General features: G+C 37.1%; 1 protein-coding gene across 1 annotated transcript; it reads right to left on the bottom strand.

Annotated features, from left to right (window-relative positions):
* Nucleotides 1-6277: 6277 nt before the first annotated feature.
* LOC149258999 (pectinesterase 31-like) lies at nt 6278-7578 on the bottom strand. The gene is made up of 5 exons (XM_089444866.1): nt 7458-7578; nt 7254-7362; nt 7031-7094; nt 6536-6736; nt 6278-6457 (listed from the first exon to the last, which is right to left on the bottom strand). The coding sequence occupies exons 1-5, from the start codon at nt 7576-7578 to the stop codon at nt 6278-6280; spliced, it is 675 nt and encodes a 224-aa protein (XP_089300992.1).
* Nucleotides 7579-18766: the final 11188 nt, after the last annotated feature.

The following is an 18766-nucleotide window of genomic DNA, read 5'->3' as shown; positions in this document are numbered from 1 at the left end:
GGTACAAACTTCTTCCTCTTAAAGAGAGATTCACCAAAAAATTTCAAAAAGATACAAATTACTCTCTTTCAGCTCCAAAATTTATTTTTACACTAATGTGTGTAAAAACAAAACTTTTACATTTTACTACTGTAAAAACAATTTCATTATGCACTTTTCATATTACAAAATCTCGAGCACACATTTCATATTCGCATAGCTATGCGTATCTCCTCTCACAATACAAAATCAAAGACCAATTTTTTTTTTAAACAGGCTGCTACATATTCTCAAAAGAAATACATATTGTCTTCGTCTTCGCCTTCACCTACGCACTGCCTCAAGCAGTGCGTTCTACCGCTACCATCACACAATAGTCAACACCACAAGAAAAAACAAAAACATATACAATGCATATGCGTTCCTGTTCTTTTGCACTGCAATGCATATCCAAAAACATAAAAAAATATAACACTTGAATACATATTTACTATCCCTATACCTCCGTAGGAAATAAAGAACAATAAAAATAAAAACGTTTACCAACCATGCTACGAACACATTTAAGTTTATTTATATTTACCGGCAGTCAAAACAAAATTTTTACGCAATGTCATGTTGCAAGCTTGTATGCAGCTTTGGATGCAATCAACGGTGGACAATCTTCACACTAATCCAACGATCATCGCTCGTCCAAACGGAACGAATGTTACGTCGCAATAGAAGGATGGTTTTGTAAAAGGTACAGTGGACGCGCGTCAAAAAATGATTGCATGGGGTGAGATTTATGGAATACCACTTTCACAGCAAAAGCGGTCCGATGAGCTTGGTGGTTTTCAGCTGAGTTAATGTGCACAGTAGTTGTAAATTAACATTTCAACACTCCCCTTTAATTTCAACTACTGGGCGTTCAGTCATACCCAAACACTTCCTCAAAAATTCAAAGCTTTTCTGGTCCAATGGCTTTGTCAAAATGTCTTTAACCTGTTCCTGAGTCCTGCAATGTTGTAAAACAATTTCTCCATTGTTCACCAATTCCCTGATGTAATGAAACCTTGTGTCAATGTGTTTCGTTCTCTTATGAAACACCGAATTCTTGGATAATGCAATAGCTGAGCTATTGTCACAAAAAATTACCGTTCTTTTTTCCTGCTCTTGGCCTAAGCTCCTTAACATTTTTCTCATCCAAACTGCTTGACATGTTGCTGCTATAGCTGCCACATATTCTGCCTCTGCTGTAGATAACGCTACAATAGGTTGTTTCTTAGAAGCCCATGAAATGGCTCCTGAACCCATGTGAAAAACATAACCGGATGTGCTTTTCCGATCATCTACACTTCCAGCCCAATCATTATCAGTGTATCGAATTAAATCTGAACATTCTGAGACAATATATAAAATGCCAAACATTTTAGTACCTTTGACATACCTCAAAAAAAAATTTGCTGCCTGCCAATGTGCTTCTTTTTGCCTCTCCATGAATCTGGAAATTAAACTAAGAGCAAACATTATATCTGGCCTAGTTGCAGTCAAATACATCAGGCTACCAACTATGCTTTTGTACAAACTAGGATCAAAATCCTTGCTGCTGACCTCTTTGCTGAGTTTTAATCCCATCACTGTGGGAGTGATTGCTACCTTGTTGTCCTGCATGTTAAATCTATCCAACACTTCATTTACATATTTTTCTTGCGAAATAAAAATTCCATTTTCATTTTGATCTACTTCTATTCCTAAGAAGTATCTCAACAAACCCATGTCAGTCATCTCAAATTCTTCTTTCATGACTCATTTGAAATTTTTAATGAGGTAGTCATCATTAGCTGTAAAAATCACATCATCAACATACAACACTACAATTAAAATTTTACCATCATTTTCTTTGATGTAGACGATGGGTTCTCCCTCACATTTGTCGAATCCGTTTTCTAGTAGATAGGAATCTATCCTACTGTACCATGCTCTTGGTGCTTGCTTCAGCCCATAAAGAGCTTTCTTCAATATGTACACTTTGTGCTCTTGGCCTTTCTTCTCATAGCCTAGAGGTTGTTCAATATAAACCTCTTCCATTAATACTCCATTTAGGAATGTTGACTTCACGTCCATTTGGTAAACTTTCCACTTGTTTTTTGCTGCTATGGACAACACTGCTCTCATGGTTTCCATTCTTGCAACTGGTGCAAAAGTTTCCTCATAGTCTCTCCCATACTGCTTCTTGTATCCTTTGACAACCAATCTTGCCTTGTGCCTTTCTATCTTGCCTTCAACATTACTCTTGGTCTTGTAGACCCATTTAACTCCAATGACTTCTTTACCTTTTGGTAGGTCAACTAAATCCCATGTCTTGTTTCTTTCTATGGCATTAATCTCCTCATCCATAGCTTTTATCCATTTCTTATCCTTAATTGCATCTTTGAAATGAATAGGGTCATCAACAAGTCAATACAAAGAAAACAAGGAATTCATTCTTTCATCATAAATATCACTTAAATTTCTGAATTTCTTACCTCTTTCATTTGGTGTGCAGGTGCTTGAATTTCCTCCTTGTGTTGTGCTTGGAGAAGCACTTTCATTTCTCCTCAAGGGTGTCTCTTGCTGTCCTTGTGTTGGCGCTGCTATTTGGGGATCTATTTCAGCCATCTCCTCATCATCTCCATCATGAGACAAATAGTTTTTAACATTCCCTGTTTTCTCTATGCTTCCATCCCAAGCTTCCTCCTCAATGAACTGAACGTCTTTGCTTACAAAAAAACTTCTTGATGGATGGGATATACAACCTGTAAGCCTTGGATTCCTCACTGTATCCAATGAAAATACATTTCTCCCCTTTGTTGTCAAACTTCCTCCTTAGCTGATCTGGAATGTGTGCATAAGCCACACAACCAAAAACATTCATGTGGGTGACTCCTTGCTTTCTCCCACTCTATGCTTCTTCTAGTACTTTGTTCATGACTGCTTTTGTAGGACACCTATTCAAAATATATACTGCACAATGTACAACTTCAGCCCAATAATCATTTGGCAAATGCTTTGCCTTCAACGTGCTCCTCGCCATATATATGATGGTCCTATTCTTCCTTTTAGCAACTCCATTTTGTTGTGGGGTGTACCTAGCTGTAAACTGCTTATCAATTCCATTTTCTCTACAAAACCATAGAAAGTCTTTGGAGATATGCTCACCTCCTCTATCAGTCCTTAAAACTTTGATATGCAGCCCGCTTTGGTTTTCCACAAGTGCCTCGAAATTTCGAAATTTTTCAAACACTTCACTTTTGTTCTTTAGAAAATAAACCAAAGTTTTTCTGGTGAAATCATCAATGAATGTTAGAAAATATTGGCTGCCTACTAATGATGGGGTTTGCATTGGTCCACATAAATCTGAGTGGACAATTTCTAAGGGTGATTTTGCCCTTATGCTTTTCCCTGATGGAAAACTTTCTCTGTGTTATTTTCCCAAGATACAACCTTCACAAAGGTTGTCCGGTTTCTCTATCAATGGTAATCCTCTTACCATTCCTTTTCCACTCAACAAATCAAGACCTCCAAAGTTGAGATGTCCAAATCTCAAGAGCCACAACCAATTTTCATCCTTTGGTACACTTTGGAAAGACTCTTGGGTAACTGCTGCAATTACTTCTTTGTTTTTCAAATCTGCCCTTATTCTGAGAGGGAACATCCTATTCCTCATCATCTTTACTTCAGCAATACATCTTTTTTTCGGTGCTCTATCCATGATGGTGCATAGATCATTCACAAAGAAAACATTGTACCCCTTTTGAACAAGTTGTCTAATACTTAAGAGGTTACATCTCATTCTCGGAACATAATAGACATCTGCTATGGTTTTCTTTTCTCCTTTCTTTGTAAATATTTTAACTTCTCATTTTCCCATAACAGAAATTTTACTATCAGTCCCAAGTGTGACTTGTGATTTCACATTTTGATCTAAAGCAGAAAACAGGGCTATGTTTCTTGTCATATGGTTGCTGCAACCAGAGTCTAGAAACCATATATCATCACTATTTGTTTCAGCCATATTACAAGCTAACAGCACATTATCTTGGCTGATATTTTCTCTAGTAATATGTGCACTAGATCTGTTATTCATATCATGCTGCTTCTTCCTACATTCATTGGCATAATGCCCATATTTTTTACAATAATAACATTGGACATTGGTTTTTTCATACCTTTGTCCTTGAGTATGATGTTGTCCACTTTGTTGGCTGCTGCCTTGGCCTTGGTTCTGATTTGGGTTGTTGCCTCTTCCTTGAGCATTTGCTGGACTGTTCCTTCCACCTCTGTTTTGGCTTCTGCCTCTTCCGTTCTTTTTTCCTCTGCCTTGACCTCTTCATCTTCCAAAGGACATCTGGGTCTTGAAGGCTTGCTCTAGAGATCAATTTCCATTTCTACTCAACCTCTGCTCATGTGTTATTAGTGATGCATGAAGTTCATCAACTGAAAAGTTTGAGAGATCCTTTGTCTCTTCTATGGTGGTGACAATCACATCAAACTTTGATGGTAGGACCCTCAACAATTTCTCCACAATCCTCCTTTCTTCAAGAATCTCTCCATCAGATCTTATTTGTGCAACCAGACCAATCACATGTGTGAAGAATGAGTCAATATTGTATGACTCCTTCATGCTCAGATTCTCAAAATCTCTCCTCAGCAACTATAGTTTTGATGTCTTCACTTTCTCCATGCCATGATAGGCTTTCTTGAGAGTTTTCCATGCTTCTTTGGATGTCTTAGCTGCCACTATCCTTGGAAACACACTCTGGTCCAATGCTTGATACAAAAATACAAGGGCTTTTGAATCCTTCTTCCTATTTCTCTTCAATAGATCCTTCTCTGCATGAGTTAATCTATTAAACTCATTTTCATCTGCTGGTTCTTCAAAACCATCCTCAACTAATTCCCATAGATCTTGTGAGGCAAACAGGGCTCTCATGGTTATTGCCCAATAGTCATAGTTTTTCCCATTAAACTGTGAGAGTTGAGTATTAAAAATACCCATACTAGTGTTGGTGCTGACTATTCCTTGCACTCTAAACTATGTTTTAAATATTTGACTGTGTATTTAAAAACACTGATTGTTTCTTCAGCAGTAACACAAAAAACTAATCTGAGAAATACCTGGATCGTTTTTCCTGAGACTTCACTCTGCTGGAGAAGTTGTTGCAGCAAAAAAACTCCTTCCTTCAGCTTCGTTGACACCTTCAAAGAGCCTGGATCTGCTCTGATACCACTGTTGTGATTTTTTCTGGTAAAATTCGAAAAACAAATAAATTGAACACAAAAACAATGCTCTGTTTCCTCCAGGATCTTAGCACAGGGAAGCAAAAATAGATTGCTGAAGAACAAAGTTTCAGATGCACAATAAAACCTTTGTATTCAATAATAAAATCAACCTGGTACAAATTTCTTCCTCTTAAAAGAGGGATTCACCAAAAACTTTCAACAAGTAACAAATTACTCTGTTTCAGCTCCAAAATTTATTTTTACACTACTGCGTGTAAAAATATAATTTTTACGTTTTACTGCTGTAAAAACAATTTCATTATGCACTTTTCATATTACAAAACCTCTAGCACACTAGCCATTACAAGCTCTGTTCTATTTCATTCATCTTCGCATAGCTATGCGTATCTCCTCTCACAATACAAAGTCAACAACCAAGAAAAAATTTAAACACGCTGCTGCATATTTGCAATTACATATTCTCGAAAGAAATACATACTGTCTTTGTCTTCACCTTCACCCACACACTACTGTGCATTCTACCGCTTCCATCACACGATAGTTAACACCACAAAAAAAAACAAAAACATATACAATGCATCTGCGTTCCTGTTCTTTTGCATTGCAGTGCATATCCCAAAACTTAAAAAAATATAACACGTGAATACATATTTACTATCCCCATACCTGCGTAGGAAATAAAGAACAATAAAAATAAAAACATTTACCAACCATGCTATGAACACATTTAAGTTCATTTATATTTTACCGACGGTCAAAACAAAATTTTTACACAATGTCAAGTTGCAGGCTTGTATGCAACTTTGGATGCAATCAACGGTGGATAGTCTTCACACTAATCCAATGATCATCGCTCGTCCAAATAGAATGAATGTTACGTCGCGATAGAAGGATGGTTTTGTAAAAGGTAAAGTGGACGCACGCCAAAAAATGATTGCATCGGGTGAGATTTACAGAATACCACTTTCACAGCAAAATTGGTCTGATGAGCTTGGTGGTTTTCATCTGAGTTAATGCGCATGGCAGTTGTAAATTAACATTTCAACACGGCACCCTCAATGTAACAGTTTTGAAAATAATGCCTCCCACTTTTGTCTAACAAGGTGTCTTGATACCCCATAAATCTGCAATTGTAAAACGCAGAACGATCTCCCGAATCCCTCAACGCCACAGCTTGATCGTCTACAGCATCATCACCAGCACCATTTGAATTCTGCACAAATCTATTTTCTTTTAGGTAAACTCATCTCATCATTTACTATGATTTTAATAGGCAATTAACATAACTTACCTCGAATGTAATACCTCTTGCTATGAAATCTAAAGTGAGCAATGTGACCATTCCGGAGTCATATGTCCCACCGCCCAATTTCGCGCTCGCATTCCATGTGATGACAGTGTTCTTGGCGCTCGAGCCCCTGAGAGTTATGAAGCACTTCACCTTGTCCTTGCGCGGTACATAAAATAATGAACCATCATAAAAGCTTCCTATCTATACAATATTTACACCTTTGATTTCATCAAATATCATATTGATTTTCAGAAGACAACCAGGACAACAAAAAGTTGTGCAAAATTATACCTAAACTTAACTTCATTTGCATTGCAGATTTCTCAAATAACTATAAGTTGAATAGAATTTCTAGAATATGCAATCAAGATAAAAATAATGTAGCGGGATAAGGTTGTTCTGATTCTTTTATTTCTCTGCTGGCATAGTTTTAAAAAATTTAATCTAAACTTTTAAATTTATCTTAAATTTAACTGAAATTATTAAAATGACAACTGTATGCTGTGAACTCTGCGTAAACAGAATTATCTTTAGATTTTTTTCAGAATACTGAATCCACCTATAAAGTCAAAATCTCAATGTTAAACACAAAATGTCAGACACTCATTTTTAAACACGAAGATGTATATTTAAAATTACTCTCCCCCAAAAACTTTCAACAATTCCATTCTCTCCTGGGAAATAAGCTATTCTAATTTTAATTTCATTGATTACTGACATATAAGTGCCTGCTTTCACGTCAATGGTGACGGGATTATTATTATTCGATGGAACTGCATTGATGGCATCCTGGAGCATTCTGAAATTACCTTGACCATTCTTATCCACTGTAATCACACGTGCATTGCCAGAATTCGCAAGAGCCCGATCAGTTTTCGAGACCAACTGCTAAAGAAATCTGTAGAATTCTTCTCCCCGTTACTGGTACGTATTGCATGGAGTTCAGATATATTCCAACCCGAACAGTAAGCAGGTTGCGTTAAAAACACTGTTGTAAGAAATAAACTGATAACTATAAATCCTCTACAGATGGAGTTTGCCATTGTTAACGTTCGCAAGAAACCCCGAGTTTCACGAATGGATGGATTAACAGGACTTTCGTAATGAAGAGACTAGAGTACTATTTATCGATGCCCGCACTCAAGTCCAGGATTGCAAATCCCATTTAGAGGACTTTGGTGAAAAGAAGAGACTCTCTATCAGTGCTCACAATAGACTGTGGGTCCTTGCAAGACTTGCCAAGCCCCAGACTTAAAAACCTAGGAAGCTCCATATTAGACAATTCAAGTCCAAATCCTGCGGAATCAATTGCGGCCCTTGCATGGCCCCAAACTTTCATCCAAGCCACTTTTCATGGCTCTATGCTTCATAGATAAATGTTGTTAAGATATGTCCATTTAACCAAATGTTCTTAAGATATGCCCGTTTAACCAAGTGCTATTTAGTAACCAATTCGTTGTGATATCCATTTATTTCGGTCTGTAATTTGGATTCTAACCTTTACATATCAGGATTCTATTTTTTCTGCGGTTAAGTCCAGAGAAACCCTAAAATCACACAGTTCTTGTTGAAAATTTCTGGTGATTTCAAACACAAAAGAAATTGCACAGAGAACAACTCTCTATTTCAATACAGGATCTTAATAAAAAAAAACTATTACAAAATAGTCTTCCTCTTCAGAGGGATTACAACAGGAATGCTTTAGTTCAAGAAACTAATTTCACTATCTCAGCACTACTGTGCATTTTAGAAATTACTAAACTCACACCCTTTTTACACTGATGTGTCTGAGTTTTTAGAGTGCATTACATTTTCTGCTTTTTACAATTCGGGAAAAGGGTCATAACTAACCGCGTTAACTTCGCTGATGGGGTATTTTCTACAATCTACTGCTCATGATGTACAAAATATCATCTTTTGTTGTATTTCTCGAGTCGGTGGTGTTGAAACACATGGCTAATAAATGTTGCGACGACTCGAGGGTGGTTCTTTTCATTTTTTGTCATTCTTCTCTTTAATGTGGTTTTTGAGAAGTAATGGCGCAGCGCTAGATCTTATATTTCTCCTTCGGGAACATAAAAAAAATTAAGGGACAAAAAGACGGTAATGGCGGTGACTTAAAAGAATGGGAATAAATGTGGTGAGTTAGATCAAGACAAGTGGACGGTGGCAATCAGCTTGTCGAAGGTGCGATCTAAGATTGTATCGCAACATCGCGTCAGGGACAAACAAATGGAAACCACTGAACGATGCGATCTGCGATCTGTGATCTGATCGCATCGCAAGATCGCGATCACTGAAAACGAAAGGTAACAAAAAATTGAGACAAGGGAAAAATGCGATATGCGACCAAATCGCATCGCAAGAAAAAAAATCTGCAGGTTTACTGAAGTAACGTAGCTACTGCTGTTTCAACTATTCACTACAGTTTGAAATTATAATTTCAACACTCCCCTTTAATTTCAACTGCTGGAGTTTTCTGCATACCCAGGCATTTCCTGAAATTATCAAAACTTTTCTTTCCCAATGGTTTTGTCAAGATGTCAGCTAACTGTTCCTCTGTTTCGCAGTGCTGCAAAACAATCTCACCATTGTTAACCAATTCACGTATGAAGTGAAATTTGGTGTCTATGTGCCTTGTCCTTTTATGAAAAACAGAGTTTTTAGACAATGCTATTGCCGAGCTATTGTCACAGTAAATGGTTGTGCCCTTTTCTTGTTCATGACACAAATCTCTGAGAACTCTTCTCAGCCACACTGCTTGGCATGCTGCTGTTGTTGCTACCACATACGCTGCCTCTGCTGTTGAGAAAGACACAACAAGTTGCTTCTTGGAATCCCATGAGATGGCTCCCGATCCCATATGAAACACATATCCCGATGTGCTTTTCCTATCATCAACACTTCCAGCCCAATCACTGTCAGTGTAACCTGTCAACATGAAACTTTCAGAAGAGGAGTATAAAATACAAAACCCCTTCGTTCCATTCACATACCTTAGAATCCTCTTGGCTGCCTGCCAATGAGTCTCTTTCGGTCTTTCCATAAATCTGGAGATTAAACTCACAGCGTGCATAATGTCCGGCCTAGTTGCAGTCAAGTACATAAGGCTGCCAACTATGCTCTTGTACAATTTTGGATCAAAATCCTTGATGTTGTCTTCTTTGGTTAATTTCAACCCCATTACAGTTGGAGTCACAATTGCCTTGCTATTCTGCATGTTAAATCTCTTCAACAGTGCTTCTACATATTTAGCTTAAGAAATGAAAACACCATTTTCACTTTGGTATACTTTAATTCCAAGAAAATATCTTAAGAAGCCCAAGTCAGTCATTTCAAATTCACTTTTCATGACTGTTTTAAAATCAACAATGAGAGAAGCATCATTGATTGTAAAAATTAAATCATCTACATAGAAAAGAACAATAAGAATCTTACCGTCATTCTCCTTTATGTAGAGTGTGGGTTCACCATCACACTTATCAAACCCATTCTCAATCAGATAAGCATCTATTATGTTGTACCATGCTCTTGGAGCTTGCTTTAGCCCATAAAGAGCCTTCTTCAGTTTGCACACTTTATGCTCTTGGCCTTCAACTTCATAGCCTGGAGGTTGTTCAACATAAACCTCTTCTTTTAACACTCCATTCAGGAATGCAGATTTAACATCCATCTGATAAATCTTCCATTTGTGTTGTGCTGAAATAGACAGCACTATTCTAACTGTTTCCATCCTTGCTACTGGTGCAAAGGTTTCATCATAGTCTTTGCCTTGTTGCTGCTTGCAGCCTTTCACAACAAGTCTTGCTTTGTGCCTTTCAATATTGCCTTCAACATTGCTTTTGGTCTTATAGACCCACTTAACTCCAATGGCATCTTTTCCTTCAGGGAGGTCCACTAACTCCCATGTTTTACTCTTCTCAATTGCACCAATTTCTTCATTCATTGCTTCAATCCATTTATCTTCATTTACAGCATCTTCAAAATGAACTGGGTCATCAACATGACAATACAAAGCGAATAATGAATTCAGACTGGTATTGTTACTTACCTCTCCTTGTTCATAAATCTCATTCAGATTTCTGAATATTGGTCTTCTTGGTGTGGTTGGAGTTCCATCCGAACTTGAGTGTATTTCTGATCCTTGTGATGTGCTTGGAGAAGCACTTCCTTGACTTCTCAAGGCTGTTCGAATTCCAGCTTGTGGTGTGGTTTTTTGTACTTGATGTGGTGGAGGAGGAGCCACCAAGGAAGGATTATTTGTTTTTATCCCTTTCTCTTCTTCTTCGTGAGACACAATTGTCTTCACATTCACTGTCTTCTCTAAGCTTCCATCCCAAGCTTCATCTTCAATGAACTGCACATCTCTGCTTACTATCAATTTCTTGGTGGATGGATTATAGAGTTTGTATGCTTTTGACTCATCATAATAGCCAGTAAAGACACACTTCTCCCCCTTACTTTCAAGCTTCTTCCTTAGCTGATCTGGTACATGTGCATATGCTACACAACCGAATACTCTCATGTGAGTGACATTTTGCTTTTGACCACTCCATGCTTCTCCTGGTATTTTGTTCATGACGACCTTAGTTGGGCATCTACTCAAGATGTAAACTACGCAAGTGACAGCTTCTGCCCAATACTCATGCGGCAAGTGTTTTACCTTCAGCATACTTCTGACCATGTCAAGAATGGTCCTATTTTTCCTTTCGGCAACACCGTTTTGCTGAGGTGTATACCTCGCGGTGAACTGCTTTTGTATGCCATTCTCTCTGCAAAAATGCAGAAAGTCTTTGGAGATGTACTCTCCTCCTCTATCTATTCTGAGCACTTTGATATAATTCCCACACTGCTTCTCGACAAGAGTTTTTAAGTGGCAGAATTTATCAAAAACTTCACTCTTCTGTTTCAGCATATACACCCATGTCTTTCTGGTGTAATCATCAATGAAAGTTAAAACATATTTATTTCTGGAAAATGATGGTATTTGCATCGGTCCACACACATCAGAGTGAACAATCTCCAAGGGTGCTTTTGCCCTTATACTCTTTCCTGCTGGAAAGCTTTCTTTGTGTTGCTTGCCCAAGATGCAACCTTCACAAAGGTTGTCCAGTTTCTCGATCAATGGCAATCCCTTTACCATTCCCTTTCTGTGCAACAGATTCAAGCCTCCGAAATTGAGATGTCCAAATCTCAAGTGCCACAACCAATTCTCATCTTTCGCTTGTTCCTGAAAGACTTCTTGTGTTACAGCTGCAATAGTTCTTCCTTCCTTCAAATCTGCCCTGACTTTGAGATGAAACATTCTATTGCTAGTCATCTTCACCTGTGCAATGATCTTCTTACTTGGAGGTATGTCTCTAATTGTCCACATATCATCCTTGAAGAACACATTGTAACCTTTGTTAATGAGCTATCCAATGCTCAAAATATTACATTTCAAACCAGGTACATAGTATACCTCTCGCACAATCACTTGTTCTCCATTTCTTGCTTGGATACTGACTCTGCCCTTACCCTTGACAGATATCTTACTATTAGTTCCTGTTGTTACCTTAGATGTCACATTTTCATATAGATTGGAAAACATTTCAATATTTCCAGTCATGTGATTACTACAACCTGAGTCTAACAACCAAAAATCTTCTTGTTTTTCTTGTGCAATATTACATGTTAACAGCACAATATTTGGATTCTTATCTTCTTCATTTGCAAAATTAGCATTCTGCCTACTATTCATGTCATTTTTCTTTTTTCTACATTCATTAGCGTAGTGCCCATATTTCTTACAATAATGACATTGGACTTGGGATTTGTCATACCTTTGTCCATGAGCTTGCTGTTTGCTTGAACCTTCATCTTGGTTCTGATTGCAACTCCTTCCGCTTTTGCTTGCAGTACTATTTCTGCCTTTGTTTTGGCTTCTTCCACGACCTCTATTATTTGCTCTACCTCGACCTTTTCTTTGCCCAAAATACATCTGAGTCTTGAATGCTTGCTCAAAAGAGGAATTTGTTCCTCCACTTAGTCTGTGTTCATGAGACATAAGAGAAGCACTCAGTTCATCTACTGTGAATTGTGAGAGATCCTTTGTTTCTTCTATTGCTACCACAATAGCTTCAAACATTGAGGGTAAACTTCTCAAGATCTTCTCTAAAATACTTCTTTATTCAAGAATCTCACCATGAGATCTTATCTGGGTTATCCACCCAATAACCTGAGTGAAGAATGAATCTATTGTATCATATTCCTTCATGCTGAGTGTTTCAAAGTCTCTCCTCAACATCTGAAACTTTGCAGTCTTCACCTTCTCCATGCCTTGATAGGCAGTTTTGAGAATATCCCATGCCTCCTTGGATTTTGTTGCTGCTGCAGTCTATGGAAAAACACTTTCATGTACTCATTGGAAGAGGAAAAAGAGCGCTTTGGCATCCTTCTTCCTGTCGCTCTTCAATTGGTCTCTTTCTGCTACTATCAAAGCAGCCAATGCTATTGCATCTGCAGGTTCAACATAGCCAGTTTCAACCAGCTCCCATATTCCTTGAGAAGCAAACAATGCTTTCATTTTTATGGACCAATAGCTGTAATTTTTCCCATTAAACTGTGGCGGTTGGGAATTTGTCAAACCAGTTCCAGCATCTGCCATCTTAACCTATATATAAAAAAAAAAAAAAAACTTTCTCTCCTGGAGAAAATCTGCTCAATAAGCTTCTTACAGCTCCTACAGTGAAAAACAAACTCTGTTTTTGACTCATTGAGTGCCTAGACCAGCTCCGATACCATGTTGAAAATTTCTGGTGATTTCAAACACAAAAGAAATTGCATAGAGAACAACTCTCTGTTTCAATACAGGATCTTAATAAAAAAAAACTGTTACAAAATAGTCTTCCTCTTCAGAGGAATTACAACAGGAACGCTTCAATTCCAGAAACTAATTTCACTATCTCAGCACTACTGTGCATTTTAGAAATTACTAAACTCACACCTTTTTTACATTGTTGTGTCTGAGTTTTTATAGTGCATTACATTTTCTGTTTTTTATAGTGCGGGAAAAGGGTCATAACTTATCCACCAACTGTGTTAACTTCGCTGATGGGGTCTCTGTTGCAATCTGGTACTCATGATGAACAAAATATGATCTTTTGCTATATTTCTCGAGTCGGTGGTGTTGAAACCCATGGCTGATAAATGCTGCGATGACTCGAGGGTGGTTCTTTTCATTTTCAGTCATTCTTCTCTTTAATGTGGTTGTTGAGAAGTAATGGCGCAGCACTGGATCTTATCTTTCTCCTTCAGGAACATAAAAAGAATTAAAGGACGAAAAGACGATAATGGCAGTGACTTAAAAGAATGGGAATAAATGTGGTGAGTCAGATCAAGACAAGTGGACGACAGCAATCATCTTGTCGAAGGTGCGTTCTGAGATTGTATCACAACATCGCGTCAAGGACAAACAAACGAAAATCACTTAACGATGCGATCTGCGATCTACGATCTGATCACATCGCAAGATCGCGATCGCAGAAAACAAAAGGTAACAAAAAATTGAGACAAGGGAAAAATGCGATATGCGACTAGATCGCATCGGAGGAAAAAGAATCTGGAGGTTTGCTGAAGTAACGTAGCTCCTGCTGTTTCAACTATTCACTGTAGTTTGAAATTATAATTTCAACAGTTCTCGCCTCGGAACGTGATACATATGCTACGTTATTGAATAATGTAATTTTATAAAGTAAGTTAAGTATATGAATGTTAGAGATTTTATTTTTTATTTTTAATATTTTTAGTTTTATTTGTTTTTCAATGTGTAAATAGAGAAGACATTTTTTTTGGGTTATTCTTCTTCATCAAAAAAGAAAGCGAAATAACAATCAAGCTTACTAGGAATCATATATATGGGCTAACTGCTACATTGGGAACATGAGATTAATTTCCCACTCAAGTTAATGGAAAGGATTCCAAATTTTATTACTGCTTGAGGGTTTTAGTGTAATGGAAAACCTCAACATGCCTAGATGTCTATTAGAGTAATTATGACACTAATCTCATTAGGAATCAATTATATGGATTAATCACCTTCCCATGAGTAGCAGAGACTAAAACCTCAACACAAGTAACAATCTCATTGTATGGATTTCGCAATCCCTATTAGCACAATCTCTTTTTAATATAGAAAGAATTAGAATACTCATAAAGCCTAAACATAGCCTTTAATAATAGCCTCTAATAATAAATTTGAAATGTCTGTCGTCTTGTAAGAAATTACGTTAAGACAATATTTAAACGTTATGTTTAAGCACTAGATCCCTAATTATTGTAGGAAACTTTAAAAACCCTATTAGTCACCATGATTAAGGAACCTCTCATTCGGATTCCACACTCTATCAACTATTTTAGAAAATCCAAAAGCCTCTCAACTTAATACCATATTCACAATATAGTCATGTATTAAGAGACCTAATGTCAACAACAAATCAAATACATTGATTTGGAAAAAGAAATCAAGCTCTAACATGGTCTCCTAGAACCTTGAGGATCAGTGGAACCTCAAGGAAAGAAATGTTATCTTAGACCATAGATGTCAAATAATATGTACTCCAACAAGCTCAAGAGGCATGGTGTCATTGTTATCTTGGTTGTTTCATGGGAAACAGAGGAGAGCTTCACTTTATCATTTGGAGAAGAGGCATGGCTTCTTGGAAAACTTCATTCATACGAGGAAAGGTTGATAGGTATGGAGAATTCTCCCAAGTGGATCATGTTGTCCCTTACTGAAAAATTGTTCGAATGGTGCCAAATGATATCAAAAGAGTGAAAACTAATAAAGAATTTTGCAATCATCTTCCAGTCCATAGAAGGACAACACCTACATCGAACCATATCCATTGGAAAGTGGCTCTGAACAAGTTTTCCAATTATATGTGGAAGTCCAAAAATGGACTCTTGGATACTAATATATGGTTTGCCAATGTTTCAAGGAATTGAAGCCTTATGAAAGAAGGAATATTGAAGATCGCAATATCGGAGGTCCAAAATATTGTAGATCGCATATCAGAGGTTTGGTATACCATTGCATCGCAATATCAGAGTTCACATATCAGAGGTTTTTCATATCATTTCGTTGCAATTTCGGAGATCACATACCGAAGCTTCGACATATCGGTGCATCACAATATCAGAGATCGCATATTGGAGGTATGGCATATTGATGCATCAAAATATCGAAGGTTTGACATATTAGCACATCGTAATATCATAGGTTGGAGGAGCATCGACACATCTAAACATCGACATATCACAGAATCATAACTTCTTAAAGTGATATCCTTTAAAAAGTTTCGATATCATAAAGTGTTGCTAGTATTAGAAAGCTTTGGGGAACGCCGATAAAGGATTTCATTGCAAAACAAAAGGTTGACATGTGCTTTTCTCTCTCCTCTACTGGGACACATGAAAGCATATGATTAACTCCAATAAAGGCAGACGAAAACATATGATTGCTTCTAATAAAGATATAGTGGCAACTGACGTCATCATGACGTGGAGGTACGACAGGACATGTGGAAAGTAGTTTTGCCATTTTGAGGGGCCTAATGGCACAAATATGGATGACACGTGTCACTACTCATGATGTGGCACATGGATTGAGGACATCATATGGCAGGTCAACATATCGAAGGTTGATGATGTCAAGACTTTAGAATAGTTTTTGTTTGAAAAACTTTTTATGAAATACAAAGAGTTAAAAGGTGGATGAGTTGGTAGTTGTGATTCTAGAACACCACTAACGCCACCACATTTGATCACTCCCAACTCTAGAAGGTGGGGAATTCAAGTGGTTAAGAGGAAAGCAATAAGCAAATCGACCGAGTAGCTTAAGAAGAATATCATGGAAAATACATGGCCTAATCAGAGGTCATCACAAGAATTGGAATGGAGATATTTTGTTGTGGCCATGATTCCATTTTTCGATGTTTGATTATTTTGTACTCTATTGTAATGATTTGGGTTGTAGAGCCTTTGCACGCCGAGATAGTTAGTCGATGAGACAGCTAGGGCTATACTAAGGTTTTCTTCTCGACCATCATTCAGTTGTTCTGTTTTGTTATTTTTGTGATTTTGTGTATTTTAAAGAAAGGAATCAAATCATTTGTAATCATTTAGGCAACAGATCCTTTGCATGCCAAGGCAACTAGTCGACCAGACATCTGGAGCTTGATTAAGAAATTTTGTAATTATTTTTCAAGCCCTCTCTCCTTATGAAAGAGGGAAGAAAAACTAAACAGAAGGTTCCCAAAATTATGCATTCTAGAGGCTTGAATTCTTCTTTTGCATGTTTTGAACTCTGTTTACAGAGAAATCTATTCCACTTTGGTTCAATTTGCTTGTTCATGAGGCGCTCAGGCATATAAAATTGTTAAATGTTATGGATTGGTGATTTGGACTCCATATTCAAATATTAATGAAGCAGTTTTATTGATTCCAATCATAGCAATGCAAAATATCTTTTCCCCTTTGTATATCATTTCATATATGGCTTTTCTCTTTTGAAATTGTGTAATTAAGCTGTTGATTTCACTCTCTCATGGTTGTATGTATTCTGCTAAGTAGTGAAAAGTACCTGTGTAAACACAGATTTACTTGTGTTATTTGATAGATTAAAGTACTTGATAGATAAAAGTATTCATGAGGCTTAGAGATTGAGACCTTAATTCGCCCTCCAAGTTTTCCACATTTTGACCTCTTCACTCTTCCATATTTCTATTGGATATTGTTGCTTAGGATTTTGTGTTATGTCCAACCCTCTACATCGATTTTCCTCCTTTCCTTCCTCTTGTTCATCTATACTACAATAACAATGTTAAATTGTGTATTGTTGTGTGTCAGCCACCGGAATCAATGCATTTCTCTTTGAGATTAGCCATATCTATCGGTGTGTATTTTGGGCTATTTTTTCTGGAGTTTACCTTGGAAAAGGGCTATTGAACCAGACTCTAAATTATTATTTTTAAAATTACATGAAATAAGGAGTGCAACAGAAATATTTTAGATAATCCTCAAAAGCACTACTCTCGAATGCCCTAGGCGCTAACCCTTTTCTTCCAACCCAGGTGTTGTCTCTAGGAGGATTCTATATCTTCTGAAGAACTTGTGTGACAGGGGATAGGAAAATATAGATCATGCTTCTAGCATCATCGTTGGTGAACGAATCAGAATAGTTTTCCGTAGGTACAATAATTTTTACATTCCCTCTCTCTGGTGAACAAGGGAAGTGTGGGTTGAATATATCTCACCTTGGCGACTCCACTATTTGAATCTTATTGTAAACACCCTAGCGAACCCACTATCTATATCTTTATTTGGTTATTCTAGATTTCAAGGAGCCTCATACTCACTTTGATGCTAAAACAACTGAAAATTCCCCCTACCTTTGAACTTTAGATCACTCACCTAAAGGGGTTTTCAAAATGGCTCTTCCTCCATTCTTAGATAACAAATTTGGCCTACTTAATTTTTCTTCTATTAGTGACTATCCCCATCATGTCCATTTAGATCATGAATGGTATGCGTATTTCCCTATATTCAATGGAAACACAGATAGAAGACCGAACCAACACCTCAAGGACTTTCATGAATGCATGGAATAACACGATATTGTTCTTGAAGATGTGAAAATGAAAATTTTCATGTATTATTTAGATGAAGATGCTAGAGCTTGGTGCAAAATAATATTGCATGGCAACATATATTCCTTAAATAGATTTCACATAGCATTTAATCATTTCTACAAAATATTATATCCACCGCGTGCTCTATTTGAAGATTGTTGTGCACATTTTAATGTTGAAAATATTTTTGAGGCATTATTTTATGATTCACATCCCTCAAATCGAGAACAAGTTCAAGTATCTAGTATTAAAGTCGATAAACATTCTCCAATCTATGATTTATATGATTCAGAGGAAGATGAGATTGTTGTGGACTTTCAAATGGATTTTCTTACCAACAACTGGTGAGAAGACTTCAAGCGACAAATTATTCAAGAGGATCCCAAATTTGTAAATCCAAGTAGCATGTGTGGCTACCTGCTACAGAAAGATTCATGTGGGGAAACTATTTAAGAGAGGGAGACAACAATAAATTTTTCTCATCAATTCTATGATCCAGTAGCTAACTACATGGCCTATTCATTTGGCCTACAATATTATATATCAATTTGAAGCCTAATTA

The sequence above is a fragment of the Pinus tabuliformis genome, chromosome 6, assembly GCF_031772625.1.
Source record: "Pinus tabuliformis cultivar Carrire ecotype Pingquan chromosome 6, CPIR1, whole genome shotgun sequence".
In the NCBI taxonomy this organism is placed as follows: domain Eukaryota; kingdom Viridiplantae; phylum Streptophyta; class Pinopsida; order Pinales; family Pinaceae; genus Pinus; species Pinus tabuliformis.
The sequence above is the reverse complement of the archived record's forward strand: the minus strand, read 5'-3'. Positions and strand labels throughout refer to the sequence as shown.

Coding starts and splice junctions, on each gene's coding strand:
- LOC149258999 (XM_089444866.1), bottom strand. CDS start 7,578: ATGGCAAACTCCATCTGTAGAGGATTTATAGTTATCAGTTTATTTCTT. Junction 6,737..7,030: donor CGCAGAGTTCACAGCATACA/GTTGTCATTTTA, acceptor AATATTGTATAG/ATAGGAAGCTTTTATGATGG. Junction 6,458..6,535: donor CAAGAGGTATTACATTCGAG/GTAAGTTATGTT, acceptor AGATTTGTGCAG/AATTCAAATGGTGCTGGTGA.